This window comes from Mobula hypostoma, chromosome 3, assembly GCF_963921235.1.
Source record: "Mobula hypostoma chromosome 3, sMobHyp1.1, whole genome shotgun sequence".
Classification (NCBI taxonomy): Eukaryota; Metazoa; Chordata; class Chondrichthyes; order Myliobatiformes; family Myliobatidae; genus Mobula; species Mobula hypostoma.
This window is the reverse complement of record NC_086099.1, coordinates 56,612,553-56,636,919: the sequence shown is the minus strand read 5'-3', so window position 1 is coordinate 56,636,919 and position 24,367 is coordinate 56,612,553. Positions and strand designations below refer to the sequence as shown.

The following is a 24,367-nucleotide window of genomic DNA, read 5'->3' as shown; positions in this document are numbered from 1 at the left end:
AGTAAATCTTGAAAAAGCAGAGTGAAAAATAGCTGTATAAAATCAAAAGAATTGCTGTGGTAACTGATGACGTCTTCAGAAGTCAGCTTTTATAAGGCCAAATTGTATAAAGTCACTAATCTCAGGCAGAAATTGTGTAGGGTTGAAGCTGTATGTGAAGATAACATTATTCCACCCCAATCATTTAATTGGTAATTTTACTAGATTTATTGGACGAAATGATGGAATGATAACTAAGTTAGAGGATTTTCTTGAAGTTGTTTTTCAGAGGTATGGCAAGGTATTTAAATGTCAATGACTACAAGATGAAAACTAAAATTAGTTTTCAGAAATATTCTGAAAAAAATCTCACTTTTTTCTGTCATAGGGCAAAGAAATAATAGCATTATTAAATAGTTATTGCAGATCTGCTGTTATCTAGGAAGATGATGAAAAAGTGCTTAAGTAGATTTATATTCTAGAAACAGCACAGGAGGCAAATAACAGGCAGATAATAAAGGATGCATAAATAGCACATCAATCATTTTATTGAAAACTGCACACACTCCCCCATTTGTCAGGAAGAAAGTTTAAAACTTTTGTTATTTGAATAGAACAGCTTGCACCCAGCAGACAGAAAGGAGTTGGAGACCAACTAAAACATTTCAGAAAAAAGACATACATTTACGGCAAATCTTTCATGAGCTCAGGACATTCTGTAATTTTTTTTTATTTTAAAAACAGCTTATACTGTACTACTGAAGTACAATTAATTTTGTTGTGTTGGCAAGCAACATAGTGGTCATGTTATGCAAAGCAAATTTCCATTAAGTAGCAACAAAATGTGATAAAACTACACAATTGCTGTCCATGTTACCAAAATAATCTACTGTGGTCTTCTTTAAAAATAAGCAGTTGAGAAACATTTGGGATAAGTGATTGACTGTCAGAAGGAAGGGAGAATATCAGATAGGGGAAAGCACCCGTGACCATCCCCCTCAACAATAAGTACTCCATTTTGAGTACTGTTGGGGGGAACGATCTACCTGGGGAAAGTAGGAACAGCTATGCCTCTGGAACGGAGACTGGCACTGTGGCTCAGAAGGGTAGGGAAATGAAGAAAGTGGCAGCAGTAATAGGGGACTCTACATTTAGGGAGGCAGATAGACAAACCTGTGGGCAGAAAAAGGAAACATGGATGGCAGCTTGGCTCGCAGGTGCCAGAGTCCGTGATGTTTCTGAATGTGTCCACAGTATCCGGAAGTGGGAGGGTGAGCAGCCTGAAGTCGTAGTACATATTGATACCAATAACATAGGTAGAAAAAGGGAGGAGGTCCTGAAAAAGAATACAGGGGGTTAGGAAGAAAGCTAAGTAGACCTCAAAGGTAGCAATTCCAGGATTGCTCCCTTGCTACGCAACAATGAGGATAGGAATAGAATAATAGGAATAGGTGGATAAATGCGTGGCTGAAGAATTGGAGCAGGGAATAGCAATTCAGGTTTCTGGATTATTGGGACCTCTGCTGGCGTGGGGGGCACCTGTACAAAAGGGACAGGTACATATGAATCTGAGGGCGAAGTTTTTCCAAGGAAGTTACCAGGATAGTTGATGAAGGAAAGGCAGTGGATGTTGTCTGTATTGATTTTAGTAAGGCATTTGACAAAGTCCTGCATGGAGGTTGGTCAAGAAGGTTCATTTGCCAGGCATTCAAGATGAGGTAGTAAAATAGGATTAGACATTGGCTTTATGGAAGAAGCCAGAGAATGGTAGGAGATGGTTGCTTCGCTAAGTGGAGGCCTGTGACGAGTGGAGTGCTGCAGGGATCAGTACTTGGTCTCCAGTCCTGCCGAAGGCTTTTGGCCTGAAATGTTGACTATACTTTTTTCCATAGATGCTGCCTGGCCCGCTGAGTTCCTCCAACATTTTGTGTGTGGTGCATGGTCTGCTGTTGTTTGTCATGAATATCGATAATCTGCGTGATAATTTGGCTAAATGGATCAGCAAATTTGTGAATGACACCAAGATTGAGGGTGCAGTGGCAGCAAGGAAGACTATCAGAGCTTTCAACAAGGTCTGGACCAACCGGAAAAGTGGGCTAAAAATGGCAGATGGATATTAATATAGACAAGAGTGAGGTGTTGTACTTTAGTAGGACCAACCAGGGTAGGTCTTACACAGTGAATGGTAGGGCACTGATGTGAGGTAGAGCAAAGAGATCTGGGTATACAGGTCTATAATTCATTGAAAGTGGTGGCACAGGTAGATAAGGTCATGAAAAAGCTTTTGGCACATTGGCCTTCACAAACCGAAGTACTGAGTGTAGAAAATATGAGATGTTATGTTAAAGTTGTATAAGATGTTGGAGAGGCCTAAATTGGAGTATGGCATACAGGTTTGGTCACTGGCCTACAGGAAGGATGTGAAAGAATACCCTGAAGATTTACAAGGATGTTGCTTGTCTGTAGTGGAAAGGAATGTACTTACAATGCAATTGATGCATGTGAGTTTGATTTCAACATTTAAGCAAAGTTTGGATAGTTATGAAGGGCAATAGTCCATGTGCAGGTCAATGGGATTAGGTAATTTAAGTGGTTTGCTACAGACTAGATGGGTCAAAGGGCCCATTTCTGTCCTTTACTTTCCCATGACATATATGACCACACCCAACATGATGGACAAGCAACAAATGTGCAAAAAGCAATATACTGTAAATGCAAAAATAACAATAATAATAAACAAATAAGCAATAATATCGAGACCATAAAATGTAGAGTCCGTAAAAGTGAGTCCATGGTTTGTGGGAACAGTTCAGTAATGGGGCATGTGAAGTTGTCCCACTGATTGAAAAGCTTGATTGATGAGGGGTAATAAATGTTCCTGAACCTGGTGGTGTGAATCCTGAGGCTCCTTATCCTGGTTTCTGATAGCAGCAGCGGGAAGAGAGCATGACCTGGGAGGTGGGGGTCACTGATGATGGATGCTGCTTTCCAGTGAAGATGCTCCATGTAGATGTGCTCAGTTGTGGGGAGGCCTTTACCTGTGATGGACTGGGCCGTATTCATTACTTTTTGTAGATTTTCAGTTCAAGAGCATTATTGCTTCTGTAGCAGGGCATGATGGTACCAGTTAATACACTTTCCACCACATATCTATTGAAGTTTGTCAAAGTTTTAGATGTCATGCCCAATATTTGCAAACCTCTTAGGAAACAGAGGTGCTGCTGTGCTTTCTGCATAATTGCACTTAAGTTCTGGGCCTAAGACAGCTCCTCTGAAATGGTAACACAAAGAAATGTTTTATACCTTAGGAAAAGTTACCCTTTCATCTCTGGAGATGAATCACTCAAACTGCCCAGTTGGATATGTCCGAGAACAGTCTTAACTTCATATAGCATCTTTTTTCCAACTTCTCCAAACCTTGCACTTCTGGAAAAGTTTATATCCCATTGTCTGGTGGGGTCTGTCTCCGCCAAAACCATCAGCCCCTCGTCTCGCTCCTGCGTCTGCACAAATTCTTTCCTGGCTACTGCTACGTCTGTCCCAGCTCCCTCACTACCTCTTGTCTCACTATACTCCTTTTCATTTTCTACCCCCTTCTCGTACAAGGTTGGCAGAAACGTTTCAGCTAAACCACAGCCCCATGATGAACCTGTGAGTCCATGGGCGAGGCCTCAATGCTGGCAGGCTGACCTGTCAGTCTCACGACTGGGAACATGATTCCCCCGGCGATGTCATTACCGAGCAAGACTTCCACGCCTTTCATCGGTAATTCGGACCTCACCCCGATAGTGACTGGTCCAGAGACCAGGTTGCTTTGTAAGTGTATCTGGTGCAAAGGGACTGACTCTGTCCCTTCCCCAACACCTTTTACCCCTACCTCCCCAGTCTGGGTCTCTGAGCTAAACCCTAATACACTCTTCAGTATTAGTGACTGACACGCTCCCGTGTCTCTCCAGATCCGCACTGGAACTGGTTTTAACCTCTCCTTCACGGACACCAATCCGGCCGAGATAAACCTCTCGCGCCCTTCCTGAACTTTGGCAGACCTGTCCTTCCCCAGCGGTTCACTTAACAGCTTGATACAGCCATTCAGAACCCCCGTTTTTCCTTTCCCCATCTCCTTCCTTGGGGCAAAGCACCTGGACACAAAGTGTCCGACTTTCCCACAATTATAACAGACGACCCCAGGAGACTTCCTGCCAGACTGCTCCCGGTCTACCTTATCCTTCTCACTAGTCCCCGGCTTACTTTCTGACTTTTCCGGGGGACTCTCCCCGCCGTCCTGACTACCCTTCTGGTAGCCTTTACTCCGGGCAAACTTCATTTTATGCGTCAACGCATACTCATCCGCTAACTTAGCAGTTGCGGCTAACGTGGCTGCCTCTTTCTTATCTAGGTAGGGTCTCATACCCTCAGGGACACAACCTTTAAACTGTTCAATCAGGATCAGCTGCAGCAGTCTGTCATAATCCCCCTCTACCCCCTTTGAGGCGCACCAACGCTCACAATATGTCTGCATCTCACGGGCAAACTCCAAATACGTGCGGTCCCACTGCTTCCTCGCATTCCGGAACCTCTGCTGGTATGCCTCCGGGACCAACTCATAAATCCTGAGGATGGCCTCTTTCACCACCTCATACCTCTGGGCATCTTCCGCGGACAAAGCGGAGTAAGCTTCTTGGACTTTCCCTTTCAGTACACTCTGAAGTAACACAGCCCACTTATCCCTCGGCCAGTCCTGACATAGCCACTTTTTCAAAATGGAGGAAGTACCGATCCATGTCGGTATCGTCAAATGGGGGAACCAGCCTAACTTCCTGGGTTGCCCGGAACCCTCCACCTGGGTTTGGCACGAGCCCCTGCTCTGCCCTTAACCTTAACTTCTCCAATTCGAATTCCCTTTCCCTCTGTTTCTCCTCTCTCTCCAACTGTCTGTCTGTCTCTCTCTCTCTCTTCTCTTTCCAATAGTCTCTTTCTCTTCTCTCTCCACTGTCTCTCTCCCTCCTGCCTTTCTAACTCTCTCTCCTTCTCTTCTCGCTCCAACTGTCATACCCGGAACTCGTGCTCGAGTCTCAGTTTTTCAAGCTGCACCTGTACCGCGTCTCCAGCAGGTTTTTCAATAGACACCACCCCCAGCTCGCCTTGGGAAAACACACCTTTAGATACATAGTGCTCTACAATAGCTCTGTGTATCTCCTCTCTCCTCATTGTCAACTTCCCCTTAGCAAGATTCAACCGTTTGGCCACAGCTACCAATTCCGATTTCCTGGCATCCTCTAATGCCTCCAAGGTCGGCGCCTTTATAAATTCCTCAGCCTCCATTTCTGCTGTTTGTCTTTTCTTTCTTTCGGGAATTTTGACCCAATCAATTTACTCAGTCCCAAATTTAGCGTTCAAAATAGCGGACGATAACCCCACTTATGTTACGTACCCCGTAACTGGGTTGCCAAACCAGCAGAAATGGATCACTCAGTTGGAGTCTGGATTACTAGAACTAAGAAAGTTTTATTAAAGAAACAAGCAACACAGTAATCGAAAGGATAATAAATGCAACAGTTCAGCAATGATAAACACACGTGCACAGAATTAAGATAACAGCATCAATCAAGCTCTATCGTTGTCTAGGGGTAAATGACCAATTTCAAAGTGACACAAAAGTCCAGTTCGATTTAGTTCAGTTCGCAGTAATCGTTGCCATGGAGATGGACAACGTAGGGGGGGGAGGGAGGGAGAGAGAGAACGAGAACGACTGATCATTCAGAAACGGCTTCCACTCACAGACCGGCGATATTGCTCACAAGCAGCTTTCGGGCGGGTCCTTTGTGATGTCACCTGAGGTCACCGACTGTGACCCCCTCCTCCAGATGCGGTCGATCCTCTGCAGTGAACCCGGCACCCAAGCGAGGGTGGACACACACCGGGTTCCTGCTGATCGTACCTCTCCGCCCTGTGCGTTTAAGGCTGATCCCCCGATCAGCCGTCAAGAGCTTCCCACCGACTTGTGAGAGGCGCACCGCTTCCAGGGTCTCGTTACCTCGGGTGTCGTGTGTGTGTCCTGCCTTAACGAACCTGTCCCTTTTTATCCCCCTGCTGGGGTATCGCCTGTCCATCACTTCAAACAGTTCAGGGTTCGAAGGGGGTGCCACTCCAGACAGCTCTCTCTCCCGTCCCTTCATTACACATCTCCAGATGCTGCTTCATTGTTCCTTATCCCTCCTTCCCCTGAGGACAGGTTGCAGACCAACTGCTGATGCCACTGATGCTAGCCCAGGCCAGCAAACATCTTAATTTATGTGTATTCTCGTCACAGTATACATGTTGAGATTTTCATCAGGAAAATCCTTGATGTCACTCTTATCCTGCAAAGAGGCTTAACCAATTGAGTTGGTATCTTTAACCAGTTGTTACCTAATATTTCTAAGTTGTATGCCTTCATTCTCACAAGCATTCTCTGCTCTTACTAGCATCATGCTAACCACTATGCTTCTATTTCACACATATCATAGAAGTCAGGTAAGAAGTTGCATTGATATTTAATAAACCCCAACAAGTTTTGTATTTTTGCAACATCCTTTGGATTTGGCACCTCATTTACTGTCTTGACTTTTGCCGGATCCAGTTTCAGACCCTCTTAGTTATTCAATTCTGGCATTAAGTAAGTTTCCTTCATTTTCAGTTCCTTTTTTAGTCCTCACTCAACTTTAGTTACTCCTTCCCATTATTTAAGCCCATCATCAGGGCTCCAAGTCTGACTCTTCCAAAATGCTTCCTCCTCAAAAGACCAATATTTGCCAAAATCTTAACCCCAATGAAACATGAAGAGCAGTATCCATCCGGAAATGTTACACCTATAAATTCTTTCAGTCCTTTGAAAACTGTGATTAATATGAATATCCTGAGAAGGCTGTCTTCTGACATCCTACAATCCTGAAATTCCTGTATTAAGTATTTTCAATCTCTTTTTTTGCACAGGTCATCTTAAGGTTACTACTCTAAATAAATCTTCTCATTGTCTCTGTGTCCACATTCTGACACAATGTCAAAAATCTCCTTATTTTTAGTGAGCTATGATGAAAAAGGCCAACCTGACCCCACTTCTGTATTAAAATGCCATCTGCTTTTATTTGATCAACCAGTCTTTTAAACTACCATCAGCAGATGGCAAGGGATTAATAAATGTAAGAGTTACTGTCAGTCCAATAAAGGTGCTTAAGATGTCAAATCGAATCTAAGAATGCTCATTCAACTTCACATCTTAAAATCCTTTTGATGTTTCTTTTATTCTTAAGGTTCTTGTGGTGCAATTTTCTTGATGCGCTTCATATTTAAGTACTGTGCTTTTAACTACTAAAGCACCAAATAACGAATGAGATTTTCTGGATTACTGCTGGAAAAAAACAAAGTTTGTTTGCCAAAATTACATTAGAAAAATGACACTATTAAAAAAATAGGTCATTCATGGATCAAGCATCCATTTCGAGGCAATAAAGTAAAATAAAAGCATTTGCTGAGCGTTGGTACGGGAGTTAATGGTAAGTGAATTCTACTGACTGGAACAGAATTCCGTCGAGCACTATATTGAGAATAAATAATCGTTAAAATATACTGAAGTATTGTATTCAACAACTGCAAGTTTCCAAGCAATTTTATACTACGTAATATTACTAGCATGATTTCATGAAGCTGAGTACATCAATTAGAGTTTGAAAGATTATGACTTAGGAGTGTAGTTAATTACAGAACTAAATACAATACCATGTATTTAAGACAATGGTTTAAATCATACCCTTTTCAGTGTACAGTATGTACCAGGGAGCTCCTACAACTGAAAGGTTGCATTAATTACCAAATAGAAAGACTGTGATTACAAAAGCCTTAGCCTATTCATTGTAAAAAAGAAAACAACTTATTACTGAGTTAAAAAATTTCTCAGAAGTTATTTATTTTCAATGGAATGCATAGTAAGAGAATATTAAACTTACTTCCATAGCTCCTCATATTGTAACTGTCAACCAGATTGCAGGGTAAAAGTATATAGGGAATAAACTATTGCATTACAAACATCAGGGCATATAGCAAATTTAAATAATGCATTAAAATAAATTGATTAAATAAACAACTTCCTAAAAAGTACTGAAAATACTGGTGACATTTTCATAAGCTTTTGCATGCTAAGCCAATCTTACAATAACGTTCAGTGCTGAAGGCAAGGAATCAGTGAGGAAAGGACAGCAATTACATGACAAGCAGGTCAGGAGAGTTTACTTTGATCATTTCTGTAAGCATTAAACAAAGGAGAGAATCTCTTTCTGATTATATAATGGTGACGGCAGATAAGACACATGGGTCTGTACACAAGTTTATTGCCTGCATCCATGATTCAGATCCCTTAATTTTGGCTTTTTATATAATTTTTAAAAACCTAATGCATGGACATAAAACTTTAGAAAAATGTTCAGACTAAACTGCAATTCACATTATTCCAGTAAAATACAAATGATATAACAATATCAGGATTCTCCACCCCAGGGAGAAATTCTCTTTTGGCAGAAGAGAGTATAAATGATAGCGTGCTATTGTCTATGCACGGTAAAGTTGTCAAGGTTTGGAAGCTACATGGAGAGAGATTTAGAAGCTTATTCTCTTTTTTAAAAAACACCTTTTAAACAAACTGTGGCAAATTTGAGAGTGGGTTGTACACATCCAATAGCAGTCAAAGAGTAAAATATTAAGAGGCATTTTGAAGTTGAAAAGTTTTCTAACATATTGAAGAGGTCTGAAAAGAAAATTTCAGAATATATTATGAATTCATGACGACGAAAGGCTTTGGATATGTGGTTGAGCGTACAAACGTTTGTAGATTGTGTTGGAAAATGTAAATGCATACATTGTATTTTCTATGTATTACAGTATTACCTCAACAGTATTTCAGTATTTACTGAAATGCACACATTGTATTTTCTATATTTACAATGTAACCACTGCTAGCTGAATAGAGGGTATTCACTACGTAGCCATGACTTTTGACCTAATCACTATTAATTCATGAAGAGAACTAGAATGAAACCAAGTAGGAAGATAACAGTGGCGAGTAAGGTAATGAAATATGTGGCAGTATGTCAACACAAGACTAATTAAGAAATAACTGGTTAGGGATGAGGGGACACCTGGTCTAAAATGTAAACTAGGACATAATTAAATTGGGGAGTAAAACAATAGTGGAAAGTCGAGAGCGGATATATTGATGATATGTAATCACAGGCCGACTGGATATGATAATGTAGCTAAGATAGGAAATTGCTATAAAAAATGCTGTATACAAGCCTCGATGGGCAGTCAGCTACTAGCTTTCTGATTGTCTCAGCTTTGATTTGCAAATTAAAGTTTAAAACATCTTGACGAGTTTTCTGCGTCTCCTTGTCGTTTGTGAGAAATGAGAAACCACGACAATTGAATAATTGAATCATGTGCTTCTGTGCATGCAACACAGAGGCCACTGAAAACGACAATGAACCCGATTGTACTCTACACATCTAATAGTATTGATGAATAAACTAGCAACTGACTGGCAAACCAGGTCTTAAAAGGAAGAAGGTTTCATTGAGCACACCTTAAATTGCTGTATCAGAAGCAACAATAGATTACTTGCAGAGGTAAAAATGAAACAGATTATTTAGTGTTTTACTAAGAAGATATTCTAATTTCATTGAGCTCACCCCAGCCTTTCCAATACTCACCCCAGGGGTAATCACTAAACTTACCAATGATGTTGGATTACTTGTAAATCAAATTGCATTTTTGTTCCCAACAGTGGTTTCCAGAAATAACAAACATGCTAAGAGGTACTTAAGACCAACATTTTAGAATGCTTTCATGCAGACTCTCAAATAGGGAAGGTGTAGGAAAATACAGTCTTAATGTAGGCAAAGGGGATGAGTATAATTGGACAGAAAGCTCAGCATGTACATGGTGGATGAAAGGGCCCATTTTGGTGTGATCCATCTCTATAAATAGGATGTGGTGCAGGCAAGTTTAGAATTCCAACAGGACTCCTAAAGTTTGCATTTACACACAGGACTTGTGTTCATGCACGCATGTAAACCCCATCCCTTCAGTCTGGTCCTACATGAGCAAGAGTCAGTTCCACCAGTGCTTTCTTTACCAACAATGACAAACACATGCCATGTGCACTGAAATTTATTGTTTCAGATTGAAGCTACTACACCAGAGATGTGAAAAGTTGCAAAGCAGCTGAGATGTGCAGTTAACTGAAAATGGTAGGAGTCCAACTGAACTTGGATCACAGCAGCTAGATGTGTGGCTCACAACACACTGAAAATCTCATAGTTCAAATTCCTTGGAGGTGAAAAGGCTGGAAAATACAACAAAGCAATGTTCTTCTCTTCCAAAGTTAACATCTGCCTTTTTAATCACTGGACATTATATTGGATGTGTAACTGCATAGCTTTACTACCATGCAGAGGGATCAGCGTCCTTTGCCTGTTGGTGATTCCTGAACTTGACTTGCTCAGGAATTTTGTAGTCAATGAAATTACAAACTGGAGGCAACAAAATTGCATTTGCTGGGCTTCGACAAAGTTCATTTTAAAACCTCTACCAGCATGAATAAAACTGAAAGCCCTGGATACCACTCATCCTAATGATGTTACAGGTGACTGACAAACAAAACTAACAACAAAAATCCGCTGGTATGTTCCATCCAGTATCAGTTTTCCCTGGTTTCAGAAAATCTCCACCACTTTGCTCCTTTGTTATAAAAGAGTAGGGTGGGCAACTAGGTTGTTCTAAGAGGCAGATATCTACTGGCAAGACAAGGATTGAACAACTTCAAACTTCCTAAATGAAATACAGTTTGACTAGAACTGAATGTAGAGATGAGAAATCTGCTAGAAGAAAGGACATGTTTACCTAGGTGGTAAGGTAGCAATGCAACTACTTAAAACTTAGCAAAGAATAACGTCTGAGACAGGTAAACCGCCTTGATTATACCCTCAGTAAACTCTGCCAGCTTCTGCTGCTTTCAGCTACATCCTCAGGTTAGAATACAGATGAGTTGCTTGTCGATGTTAAGATGTCCACGACAACAAGCTTTTGTGTGTCTGCTGCCTACTGAAAATGTAAGTATGTACAACATTTCAGAGACAGTTATCTAATGTTGCATAGGGAAAGTATTCTGTTCAAAGACATCGGCATTCAGAATCATGGTAATTGAAATGTGGAACTCACCTGCAAATGCCAAGATTTTTTTTTTAAATCATAACTCTGTGCTAAGCAAAGATCTTAAAGTGTCCAAGGACAAGCTATGAAAAGGATTCAGATTCAATTATTTAACCAAAATACATGAAAGCATATAGTGAAATTTGTCACGCAAACACGAGGAAATCTGCAGATACTGGAAATTCAAGCAACACACATCAAAGTTGCTGGTGAACGCAGCAGGCCGGGCAGCATCTCCAGGAAGAGGTACAGTCGACATTTCGGGCCAAGACCCTTCGTCAGGACTAACTGAAAGAAGAGCTAGTAAGAGATTTGAAAGTGGGAGGGGGAGGGGGAGATCCAAAATGATAGGAGAAGTCAGGAAGGGGAGGGATGGAGCCAAGAGCTGGACAGGTGATTGGCAAAGGGGATATGAGAGGATCATGGGATAGGAGGCCGAGGGAGAAAGAAAAGGGGGAGGGGGGAAACCCAGAGGATGGGCAAGGGGTATAGTGAGAGGCACAGAGAGAGAAAAAGAAAAAAAGAATGTGTGTATATAAATAAATAACGGATGGGGTACGAGGGGGAGGCAGGGCATTAGTGGAAGTTTGAGAAGTCAATGTTCATGCCATCAGGTTGGAGGCTACCCAGACGGAATATAAGGTGATGTTCCTCCAACCTGAGTGTGGCTTCATTTTTACAGTACAGGAGGCCGTGGATAGACATATCAGAATGGGAATGGGATGTGGAATTAAAATGTGTGGCCACTGGGAGATCCTGCTTTCTCTGGCAGAGAGTGTAGGTGTTCGGCGAAACGATCTCCCAGTCTGCGTCGGGTCTCGCCAATATATAGAAGGCTACATTGGGAACACCGGATGCAGTATATCACCCCAGCCGACTCACAGGTGAAGTGTCGCCTCACCTGGAAGGACTGTCTGGGGCCCTGAATGGTGGTAAGGGAGGAAGTGGAAGGGCATGTGTAGCATTCCGCTTACAAGGATAAGTGCCAGGAGGGAGATCGGTGGGGAGGGGTGGGGGACAAATAGACAATGGAGTCGCATAGGGAGCGATCCCTGCGGAAAGCAGAGAAAGGGGGTAAGAGAAAGATGTGCTTAGTGGTGGGATCCCTTTAGAGGTGGTGGAAGTTATGGAGAATAATATGTTGGACCCGGAGGCTGGTGGGGTGGTAGGTGAGGACAAGGGGAATCCTATTCCCAGTGGGGTGGCGGGAGGATGGAGAGAGAGCAGATGTGCGTGAAATGGGAGAGATGCGTTTGAGAGCAGAGTTGATGGTGGAGGAAGGGAAGCCCCTTTCTTTAAAAAAGGACATCTCCCTCGTCCTGGAATGAAAAGCCTCATCCCGGGAGCGGATGCGGCGGAGACGGCATTTTTGCAAGAGACAGGGTGAGAAGAGGAATAGTCCAGATAGCTGTGAGAGTCAGTAGGCTTATAGAAGACATCAATAGATAAGCTGTCTCCAGAGATTGAGACAGAAAGATCTAAAAAGGGGAGGGAGGTGTCAGAAATGGACCAGGTAAACTTGAGGGCAGGGTGAAAGTTGGAGGCAAAATTAATGAAGTCAATGAGCTCAGCATGCATGCAGGAAGCAGCACCAATGCAGTCATCGAATTTGTCATTTGCATTAACAACCAACCCAACACCAGGATGTGCTGTGGGCAGCCCCCAAGTGTTGTCACACATTCTAGCACCAAATAGCATGTCCACAATATTCAGTAGAACAACAACAACAAAACAACACTGACAAAACAAACACCATTCCTCCCTCAATTCCAAACACCCACCCACTCACACACATAGACAGCCACCCCTAACCCCAGGACAGGCCGGGACTCTAGCTTCAGTTGGACTCACGGTCGCACGGTCATAAGCCTCCAACTTCCCCAGTGGATTTACAGATGTAGGGCTTTGACCATCAGGGCTCGACCCATGAACTTCTGATTAGCCTTTGGGCTTCGATCTTCAGTATCGACCTCAGGACTTGCCAATGACTGGAGCAGTCCTCGAGTTCCGGATTGCCGATAACAGAAACCTGAACTCCAGGCTTTAAACTCCAAGCTTGCCGATTCCCTTACTTAGTGGGTCACTGGCTCTCCTACCTCCTGATCTCACGGACTTAATCCAGCTGATCCTGTGGGGGGAATCACTTGCCTTAATTCTGCTCCCCTATCTTTATTGTCCGATAGCCTTCGAAGTTCTTAATGACTTCTTGGGGAAGACAGCCAGGCAGAAAGAACAGATAGCGATGTGAAGACTGCAGTGTTTCCCTCTGGTACAAGGTAACATTGACCACAAGCACACTACTCAACCTAAGCCACAATATCCAGCTAGAATCAAACCAAAGGCAGAGGATTGTGCAGGTCACCCAGTATTTCTGGGCATTGGTATAATGCTTTTACTCTGCTATGCCAGGGGCATTTCAGCCACACACAAGAAGCTGATGTGGTACATGGCAACAAGGGAACTCCTCTGATGACACACCCAAAAACTTTTGTTCACAATGTTTATACATGAGCACAAGATGAAATTCATCCAGCCAAACACACGTGAATAAACTTCTAGCATCTAGCACCCTGGTTTCTGCTGAAAAGATCCGGAATACAGAGCAGAGCAAGTTGAGGTGGTAAGTTGCTGCCCAGGCTCAGCCCATTTCTCCTACAATAGAACAAGCAGTTAAGGAGCAGAGAAGGAGAATGAAGAAGGGTAGATGGAGTCTGAGCACCCCCTTTCTACCAGGCAGACATTGATGAGCTCAACACTGATTCATCATAATCTCCACAAGGCAATTTGTTCGATCACCAGCCAAAACAAACCTCACCACCTCTGTTACTGACCAGCATAAGATCAGCTCGTCCACACTGCAAAAAGTAATAACCCCCACAAAATAAGTGCTTCAAACCAAATCTGTAAAGGGCCAATGTCACCAGTTGTGCAAATATCATGTAACCATAGCTGTGTATCACCTCATGTTCCTTTTCTTGTCTCTCTACTGCCATCCAGATGGCAGGCAAAATAAATTTAACTGAATGAGAAATGTGACGTGCAAAGTAATTTGTTCTCAATTCAGAGCAAGGCTGTGTGCCATTACTGTTCAATGCTTGTATCTGTATTTTACATATCCATCTGGAACTTCTCTCCTCTGAAATTGACTGGAAACCAGTTTAAAAACTTTCTTCCTCTTCATCAGTAGTTTAGTGCCACTTGTGGTGTGATTGGTCATATCCTAATGAAGCAGAAAACCATCTTTGCACAATTTTCATGCATCATCCTTAGCATTGACTGTCATTGCTGCAGTAGGATTGCACCCAAATGTAGGTGCAAACTAATTTCTAGGTCAATGTGTTCACTGCATTTCTGTTGTCAAAGAAAGGACTAGAAATCCATTACTTCAAAAAAAAAACAACAACACATTTATATCCCATTATTTCAGATTAGATTGGTACCAGTCACCTTATAGGAAGCAAAAGAGAAAATATAATAATTCTGAAATTCAAAAAATTAATTAAAATTGTTCACTTCATAACAGGATTTACCACGCACAAAGCCACGAACAACATTAGCTAACATTCAATCTTCTGGCACCTCACCTGTGGCTAACGATGTTTGAAATATCTCTGTCAGGACACCTGCAATCTCCGTTAGGACACCTCCCTCAGTGTCCAAGGGACACACTGTCAAGCCCTGGGGATTTGTCTACCCAAATTTACCCCAAGATAGCAAGCCACTCTTCCTCTGTAATCTGTATGGCATCCATGACCTTCCTGCTGCATTGCCTCACTTCTATAGATTCTGTGTCCGTCTCCTGGGTAAATAGAGATGTAAAAAATCCATTTCAGACCTCCCCCATTCCTTTCAGCTCCACATATGGAATACTACTCTGATGTTCCAGAGGACTAATTTTGTCCCTTGCAATCCTTTTGCTCTTAATAGATCTGTAGAAGCCCTTAGGATTCTCCTTCACCTCGTCTGCTCGAGCAATCTGATGCCTTCTTCAGCTTTCCTTCTTCAGTGTGTTCTTGCATTTCTTATACTACTCAAGTACCTCATTTATTCCTGCTTACCTACTATGCACCTCCGTATTTTTCCTAAAAAGGGCCTTAATGTCGAAAACCAAGGTTCCCTAAACCTGTTGTCTTTGCCCTTTATTCTGACAGGAACATACAAAACTCTATACTTACAAAATGTCATTCTTGAGGGTCTCCTACTTACCAAGAAAACCTTTACCAGAAAACAACCTATCCCAATCCACATTTGCCCGATTCTTTCCAGTAACATCAAAATTAATCTTTATCTAATTTACAATCTCAACCCAAGGACCAGACCTATCTTTTTCCCCATAATTACCTTGAAAGTAATGGCATTATGATCGCAAGATGCAAAGTAATACCCTACAGGAATGTTTCTCATCATAGGAGATCTAATATTGCACTCTCTCGAACTGGAATATCTATGTACTGATTAAGGAAACTACCTGAACCCATTTGACAAGTTTTTTCTCATCCAGTCCTTTTACAGTATGCTTTCCTAGTCAATATGCAGAAAGTTAAAAATCACCTAATATCACAACCTCATGTTTCTTGCAACAGTCTACGATCTCTACACAAATTTCTTCCTCTAAATCCCTCGGACTGTTGGGTGGTCTATAATGTAATTCCATTAACATGGTGATACCTTATTTCTCAGTTCTACCAATAAAGCCTCACTAGATGAATTCTGCAAACTGTCCACATGGAGCAAGGCCATGATATTTTCCCTGACTAGTAATGCCATTCCTCCCCCTTTAATCTCTCCCCCTCTATCACATCTGAAAGAACAAAACCCCAGAACACTGAGCTGCCAGTTCTGCCCTTCCTGCAACCAAGTCTCATTAATAGCTACAATGTCATAATTCCACGCAATGATCCATGTCCTAAACCCATCCGCCTTTCCTACAATTCTCTTGGGTGGAAGTACCACCCTGCATGTCCTCTCTATTAACCTCTCAGCATCCCGAATGATCTTAAGTTATTCCAGTTCCAGCTCCAACTCCTTTACATGGTCCCATAGCATCTGCAGCTGGATGCACTTCTTGCTAGTGTAGTCACCAGGGACACTGGAAGTCTCCTTACCTTCCCACATCCTGCAAGAACAACATTCTGGTATCCTGTCTGACATAAATATGCAACAAGAAATAAAAAGTTATGGAAAAAAATCTACTTATGGCCTATGCTTCTCCTTGCCAAAGCCTCAGTGAACCAAAGCCACAGCTCCCCACTCCAGCACTGGCCTACTCACACAATCGCTGCTCTACTTAAAACTCATCATCATCATCATCAGGTGCCGTGCCTAGATTGAGCTTTAACTGCCATGGCCCATACACTCCTGTTTCGGGTCAAGTGGATCAATTCATTGGTATTCATTTCCAGTTTTCTGGCTGCTGTCTTCAGCATCATTTGTCTTTGCCTTCCTTTTGCTTTCTTCCCTACAATCTTTCCCATAATTACCGTGCATTCTAACTCCTCTTTCCTAATCACATGTCCAATGAAGTTACATTGCCTTTTCATGATCTCATACATTATTTCTCTTTTTGTGCTTGCTCTGTTCATGACATCCTCATTAGATATTCATTTTGTCCATGATATTCTTTGCATCCTCCCCAAAAACCACATCTCTGCTGCTTCAATTTGTTTCCTCATGTTACTAGATATTGTCCAACATTTTGATCCACATAACATAACTGGATAAACGTAACATTTCAGTACTCTGAGGCAGGTTGTCATGCCTAGTTTAGTGCTGGTCAGTACACTCTTCATTCTTAGAAAGTATTAACTCAAAGAAAACTCACTAATATTAAATCCTTAATTTTCTAAACAAGGAAATACAAGTACAAAAAAAATTAGATAGGAACGTGTACCAAAAGTGAAAAAAAATTGTTCATAAAGGAAAGTAATGAACAGTTAGACTGCTGATTCTAAAAAAAAGGATCTATCAAGCAGACGCAATGTAAATTTGTGTAAAGAGTTATTGAACAGTTAAACTTCTGAGATTGATTTGGCACTCAAGAAATCCTGCACCTCTTCAGTCGAGCGAAACCATCTCTGAGAACCATTTTTCAAAATAATTCTAAGACGAGCAGGGTATCAAAGAGAGGGTTTAAAACCTTTATTATACAGCTCAGACATGATTTTTTTAAACTTGAAGTGTTCATTCAACACCTCAGGTGAAAAATCTTCCACAATTCTGAACCTCTGGTCTTCATAATCAATCATACCTTTCTGACGAACTTCACGAATTAATAGTTCCTTTGTTTGAAAGTCGTGAAGACAAATTATCACTGAGCAGGGTTGTCCTCCCAGAGGTCTTGCTACAGGCAATCTGTGAGCTCGGTCTATTTTAGGTAGATAGTCGAAAGTAAATTAGCCAAAACGTTTGCAAAAAATTCTGAAGGCTGATTGCCTTCCAATGACTCTTTAAAACCCTGAATACGTAGATTATTTCTTCTGTTTCTATTTTCTAAGTCGACAGTCTTCTGTCATAATATTTCATTAACCTTTAACTGTTTATCACAGATCTGTTCCAGGTGTCAATCTTTGTGTCGAACATCGTCAAAATATCTTCATTCTCTTTTATCCATTTATCGTGTTCACTTAAAGTTTTTTTTGAATAGAATCCAATTTTCCATCTATCCGTTTAAATTCAGCACTGAGTTGCTGTAACTCCTCTGAACGTTCATTTTTATGTTGCCGAAGTGTCATCAAAATAGATTCCAAAGTTACTGGAGGGTCCTCTTTTTTAGTAGTTTTAGTGGGCTGTAAGGGGTGTCAGGGAGGGGTAGCACCCCTCTGGTGGGGGAACATGTCATGTCCTTTTCAGGGCGGTTTGTCCACCTTTGGTGCTCCCCCCCCGGAAGTCAGCTGTCACCTGTGGCTCCCCGTAGCTGTTTGCATGCGACAGCGGCCACAATCCAGGCAATGGCTTCGACAAGTTGGGTAAACCAGGTGAGGTTAGCCAACGGGTCTCAAACCCTCAGTGAGATAGGGAGTTGTCTATCCCAGCATGTGAAGACGGACTTCAGTGGATTGAGTGGACGAGACCAATGGAAGGTCCAGTGGTCAAGAACGCGGTCTCTGCAAGCGTGGTGGAATGTATAGAGCACGACAAGGCACAGACGCTGTCCTGGTCATCCACTGTGCCTAGTCCCATCTCCAGCCGTCTCGACTCTTGTCTTGCCACTGGATCCAGATGGGAATTGGGAAGAGAGAGTGAGGCTGACACTGTGCAACTCTCCTTCACTTAAATCCAAATCAAGCGCTAGTCTTGACACCATCAGCCTGCTGGTGGCGCAGTGACATCAGCGCCAGACTCCGGGAGTGAAGGTTCCCGAGTTCAAATCTAGTCGAGCCACTCCCAAGCACGCATCCATGCCGGGTTGAGTGTTGAGCTAGCAACTCGACCTCGTAAAAAGTCCTAATGGTGTCGAGGTCTTCATCAATGACAATGGACAAACCTTAGTTTTAGCACTACTCATTATACAGCAGTATTACGCTTAAAAGTAAGTTTTCAAAACAAGTTGTAAGCAGTAAATTAAAAAGAGTAGGAACACCTAAAAAAGAGCTGCTACTCCATCAACAGCCAGTAGGAAAGTCCCTCTTCATTCTTGTAAAGGTGTCTTTTGCCATCCCTATTCTTCTTTTGATGTCCATGTCGCACCTGCCATCTGATGTCACCCAGCTTCCAAAGTAGCAAAAGTTATTTACTTGCTTTATGTCTTCTGTTTATTTTCAGCCTGCAGATAGGATTCTCCCTCTTTTTGGATATCACCATACATTGTCTTTTTGCAATTGATAGACAGACCCATTTTTGCACTTTCTTCAACAACTATATCAATTAAGTTTTGTAGATCTTCCTCCGTACTTGTAGTTAACAGTGTCATCTGCATATCTGAAACTATTGACATTTTCACTGCCAACTTTGATTCCCAAGATGTCTTTTTTTGTAATATTGTTTCACTATACACATTAAACAAATCATGGGAGAAAATACACCCTTGTCTAACGCCTCTCTTAATTTTCGTAAAATGACTCACTTCTCCATCTATTCTTACAGCGGCACTTTGTTCCCAGTACAGATTTCTGATTAGGCAGAGGTCTTTCGAATCTAGATCTAGAGTTTCCTGTAATATTTCAAATAACTTATTGTGCTTCACTTTATCAAATGCTTTTGTGTAGTCGATAAAACAAACAAACAAATCTTTTTGCACTTGAATAGCTCATTCTGCTAGCATCCTTAACATCAATATTGCATTTGTTGTACCTTTGTCTTTCACAAAACCACATTGTTCTTTACCTATTTCAGCTTGTATCTTACTTTTAGCTCTTGTCATCAAAATTCTTAGAAGTCTCTTAGTGATATGACTCCTTAAACTTACGGACATTGGGCAATATCAGAAAGTGCTCTCCTTGTTAGATTCAGAGGACAACCATTTGATTTAGCAATTATACAGGTATATGCACCAACAACAGATGGAACAAATGAGGATATAGATAACTTAAAATTAACTGTATTTTTAAACTGGTCCTTGCCAAGTGCCTAATTATGAGCAATCCAATGTCTCCTCAAGACTGCAGTGCATAAAATGTGCTAACTGACTGTGCTTACTTCATTTAAACGCTCCCTCCCTCCAAGCAATCGAGTGTCTCTTTAGGACAGAGACGCTCAAAATATGCCAACCATCCACTCTCGCTTCTTTTAAGCTCTCTCTCCCTCCAAGCTTAGCATCGATGAATTTTTTGGCAATGCAGTCTTACAAATTAGTGGAATTAAGAAAATAAAGTGACCATTTTGGAATGAAAAATAATGACTTAACTACAGCTACTTAGAACTATCAATCAGACAGAAAGCATATTGTATTGAGCATTGTGCATTGTCAATCAAAACATATGGAATAGATCTGTGCCTCCATTTGTCTTCCAAGCAAAAAATATCAATTTCCATTTCTCTTCCAAGCAAAAAATATCAAATTGTAATTGAACACAGCAATGAGGTGAGTAGTCATGATGACAAATAATGCCTTCTCACTGCAGTAGTCACTTCAGTCCTTTGAGACCAAGGTTTAATTTCTGTGATGTAGCCAAAAATTACAAAGTATTAAGCTCAGCCTAAGGAAAACTGAAGAATGTGTTTTTTATTTCCTATGTATTTTCTTTTTTTCATGAATTATTTCCCTTGTATATTTAGATTTCTTTATTAATTACTACAAATATCTTGCTGAATAAATGCATGCCTAACACACTGCAGTTAATTCAATCAAACTTCTTCTATACTACAATTGCATGATACCTTTGAATTGACTGACCACAGTTTTATGTAGTTTTTTTTTTAGTGATTCAGTTTGTGTCGTTTCACTATGTTACCTGGTAGGGACATAAGTGGTAGGGTCCTACATGATCTGATGGCAAAATTTATCAAGCAACGCCTTTAGCTCCGTTAAAAATGACTGTATAATATCATTAGGTTGCCGTAGTATTCATCCATTTTCTTTGAATTTTTGAGTTGGGAATGAATTATTATTTAACATGTCTCAAAACTGGCATATTCTTTCATTACTGCATTCTGCATGGAGAACTAGTTTGAAATCCCCTTGAAAAGTGTCACTGGGATTTCTATGCAGCAGAGAAGTGATTCTGCATTCTTTAAATAAACACTGTGCACTGCATTTTCTTACTGAGCATTACAAGAAGTATTAATAATTCCTTCAGTGCTTAGAATATTTATGCCTCAATATCATAAAAATGGATGGAATAAGTTTTATAGCTTCCTTATATTTTCTCTAACAAATGTGATGATACATCTCCTTAAGGGCTCTAAAGAGGATGAATTGGCCTTGTACCTCTAAAAAAAAAGGCATTGATCCACCTAAAAAGATGCTTTAATAACCTTCTATCATGCTAAATTGATTATTGTTGGTCCCATTTTCAAGATAAAATACATTTTAATTTCATCAAGACAAATTTAGTTAAAGACTTAGGAAATGGTACATTGAATCAAGAACCAACAGTGAATAGAAGGTCATTCAACCCATCAAACCAATTATCTGGAGAAAAGGTCCGTCAGGCCCTTACCCTGCTCTTTCTTAATTTCATGCACAATTGTTTGTCTTAAATGTCTGTTTAATTCTGCCTTAAACTATGATTGAGCCTGTTTCTTTTGCGCCTGCATGTATTAAATACCAGATCACAACAATTTTCTATATAAAAGTATTTCCTTACAAACTTGTATCCTACACACATCACTTTAAATCTGTATATCTTTTGTCCCAACTGAAAGAGCTTTGCTCTATTAGGATTAGATATTTCAATTTATCATAGCCTCTATCAAGTCTCCTTTCAACCTTTGCTCTGAAGATGACAACCCCAGTTTCTCCACAATTTAACATTTAATGTTCTTCTACTGGGAGATTCTACTTCTCAATGCTGCCATCAGACATGAGGTACAGGAGCATGAACGTCCACACCTGAATGTTCAATAACTGCTTCTTCCCCACTGCAATGTGGTTCTTGAAATTACCTGAACCACTTTGACTACACTTCATTTTCACTCTCACAATCTTGCACTGGTGTGTTTATTTTTGCTACATTTGTGCACATGAAAGTTATATGTAATGTGCATAAGTTTAAGCTTATGTTAATTTATATCTGTCATATTTGTAAAATACTATGTTGTTGCTGCAAATGCTCATCTTCACAGCATTTATACCCCTATGCATGTATGACTATACCAAACCCAAACTTGATTTGACTTACAAACTCAGGAACTCGTATATATTGTTAACTTTATTCAAAATGTTTGAGAAAGAACATTTCAGTCTAAAGTATTAAAACTGCAGATACAGGAAGTCTAAAATAAATAAAGTAAAATAATGCTGGAAATCATTCCACTACTCCAAGAGCATCTTGCTAATGGTGCATTCATTTCCAATCATTTTTTTTTCTGTTGCCTCTGCCACTACAAAGAACACCAACACCCAGCATTTATTGTTAAGTAAGTTATTTAACATTTCCTCATCAGCACATTTTCTTTAGGTCTATACTTGGGTTTTTGAAGGATTTCAAATATCCATGAAATTTTCATTCTGAGAATGCTAAGACCTTGTTTTAAATTATAAGTAATTTTGTGATGTATGCTATGATTAGTGGAAGAGAGGAAGAACAATGAAATATGAGCTGTCTGACTCATGTCTTCAACCTTCACATTTACTTTAATAACTCAGTTTCCATATTAAAGCCAGATCATAATTGCTGCAGAATTTCAGAGTTGGCATTTATCGTCATGTGTGTTCATTTAATGATTTGTTAATTGTTAATTCAACGCCTAGCAACCACTCTGGAAGAATTAAAATGTTGATCCTATGATCCTACTGCAAAATGAAGTAAAATCAACATTCAGGTTTTTAAATAATCTTTTTATCTTCTTTCACTTTTCTTACATTTGTAATTCCTGTTGTTTTGTACACATCTTATTGCTTCTTCTAACACTGAATGGCCTTCAAATAGCCCATTCCAATTCATAGAATTTCTTCATATCCTTTTGCTATAGCACACCAACACCATGCACCTCCAAGAATGCAGCAAAAGATCCTAGGCCCAATAAGATCAGAGTATATGTCACTTTTTAGCAGTTTATATTCTGTTTAACTACCTTTTGATATATATGAAAAAAACTCAGATGATTCAAGGCAACATTTGAACTGCCAAATTATATTGGGGCAGAGCTGACAAATGGTTCATAGTAAACCACTGGCGAGTGGGAGGAAGAATGCGTTGGAAAGCTGATGTACATGCATCTGATCTCCAGCTCTGCTTCTGCATTACCATGGAGTCCATATATGGCCTGTCAGTTTCTGAACCAAAGTACCAGATTCACCTCATAGTCCCCTAAGTTTTGGACTAGTTACAGCTGGAGCATCATGCACAGCTCCCATCCATTCATTTATTTACCAAACTACCTTGATAAGGAAGGTTAAGACATGCTTTGTCTCTTGTATGTATGTGTGTATATATCTTGAATACATTTAATTAATTTAAATACATGTAATTAAACAGTGTCATGAGCTTTCAAATACTCTACTGATAAATTTATAAGGTTCAATTTTTTAAAAATGTAATACAAATATGTAATTATCAACTTTTAATGAAACTGTTTAAAAACATCATGGGCCATCAGAATAATCTGCAAGGCCTCCAACAGCACATAATTATCAGAAGGCGATATGAGTGGCCCACAAATAGGGGATTGGCTTGGTCTTCCCGGGTGTTGCTTTAAGATCAGACAGGCACTAGACAGAAGACATAAATCACAACATACATTATCATAGTAACACTCACCTTTGTATACCAATCATTTTGTCTGCTGTTTAAAGGCAATCAGTAAGAAGAGCACCAACTTTAACTTATTCCCTTACATGCTCCTAAATTAGAGGCAATCTACTCGAAGGAGCAATTTAAATTGTCTTAGACTGTTTAAGATCAATGCTTGCACTTGAAAGCTTTTCACTGAATGCGTTACAATTTCAATATCTGGTGTACCGAAAATAAAAGTACTTCAGCAATCTTGGTGAGACAAGCACTTACCACTGAGAATTTCATGACTTTCAATATCCATATTGTCAATGCAAGATTGACAATCATTGTCACCATCAGGAGAAGCACAAAAAAGTATAGACACCGCTTCCGCCATCCATAAATTCCTACTTGATAGACTTGTTGATTTTCAGGTCTCTGCAGGTTATTATGTTGTGTTGCCAAGATATACTGTTCCCTTGTCATCTGCAAACAAAATAAAATATAATTTACCAATTTTTTAAACTTATTGTCAATGGCTTTAATTCAGATTATTGCTAAATTACAATGTCAGGTTCAGGATAATTTACAGCTGAATTTTAAATAGCTTTGGGGTTATTAATTAAAGTGAGGATGTACTATGAGTGCAGATTTGCAAATTCAAAGCAAAGAAATTTATTTTTGGGTAATCTATAATTTGGCACAATATATTCTAAATTTAAAGAACATTTAGGATAAAACACATAATTTGAAACTAATCTCAGGAGTCCACAATAACAGATAAATATTTACAAATTTATGGAAAAGTAATGAAGGATAATGAAGGATAAATGAAA

At 40.4% G+C, this 24,367-nt stretch overlaps 1 protein-coding gene across 2 annotated transcripts in view; it reads right to left on the bottom strand.

Moving 5' to 3' along the window:
- LOC134343418 (zeta-sarcoglycan) overlaps positions 1 to 24,367 on the bottom strand; it is a 981,051-nt gene that overhangs the window by 436,781 nt on the left and 519,903 nt on the right. For both annotated transcript variants that reach the window (XM_063042119.1, XM_063042118.1), the window contains exon 2: positions 23,823 to 24,017. In XM_063042119.1, the coding sequence (XP_062898189.1) occupies positions 23,823 to 24,017 (195 nt within the window). The remainder of the gene's footprint in view (positions 1 to 23,822; positions 24,018 to 24,367) is intronic.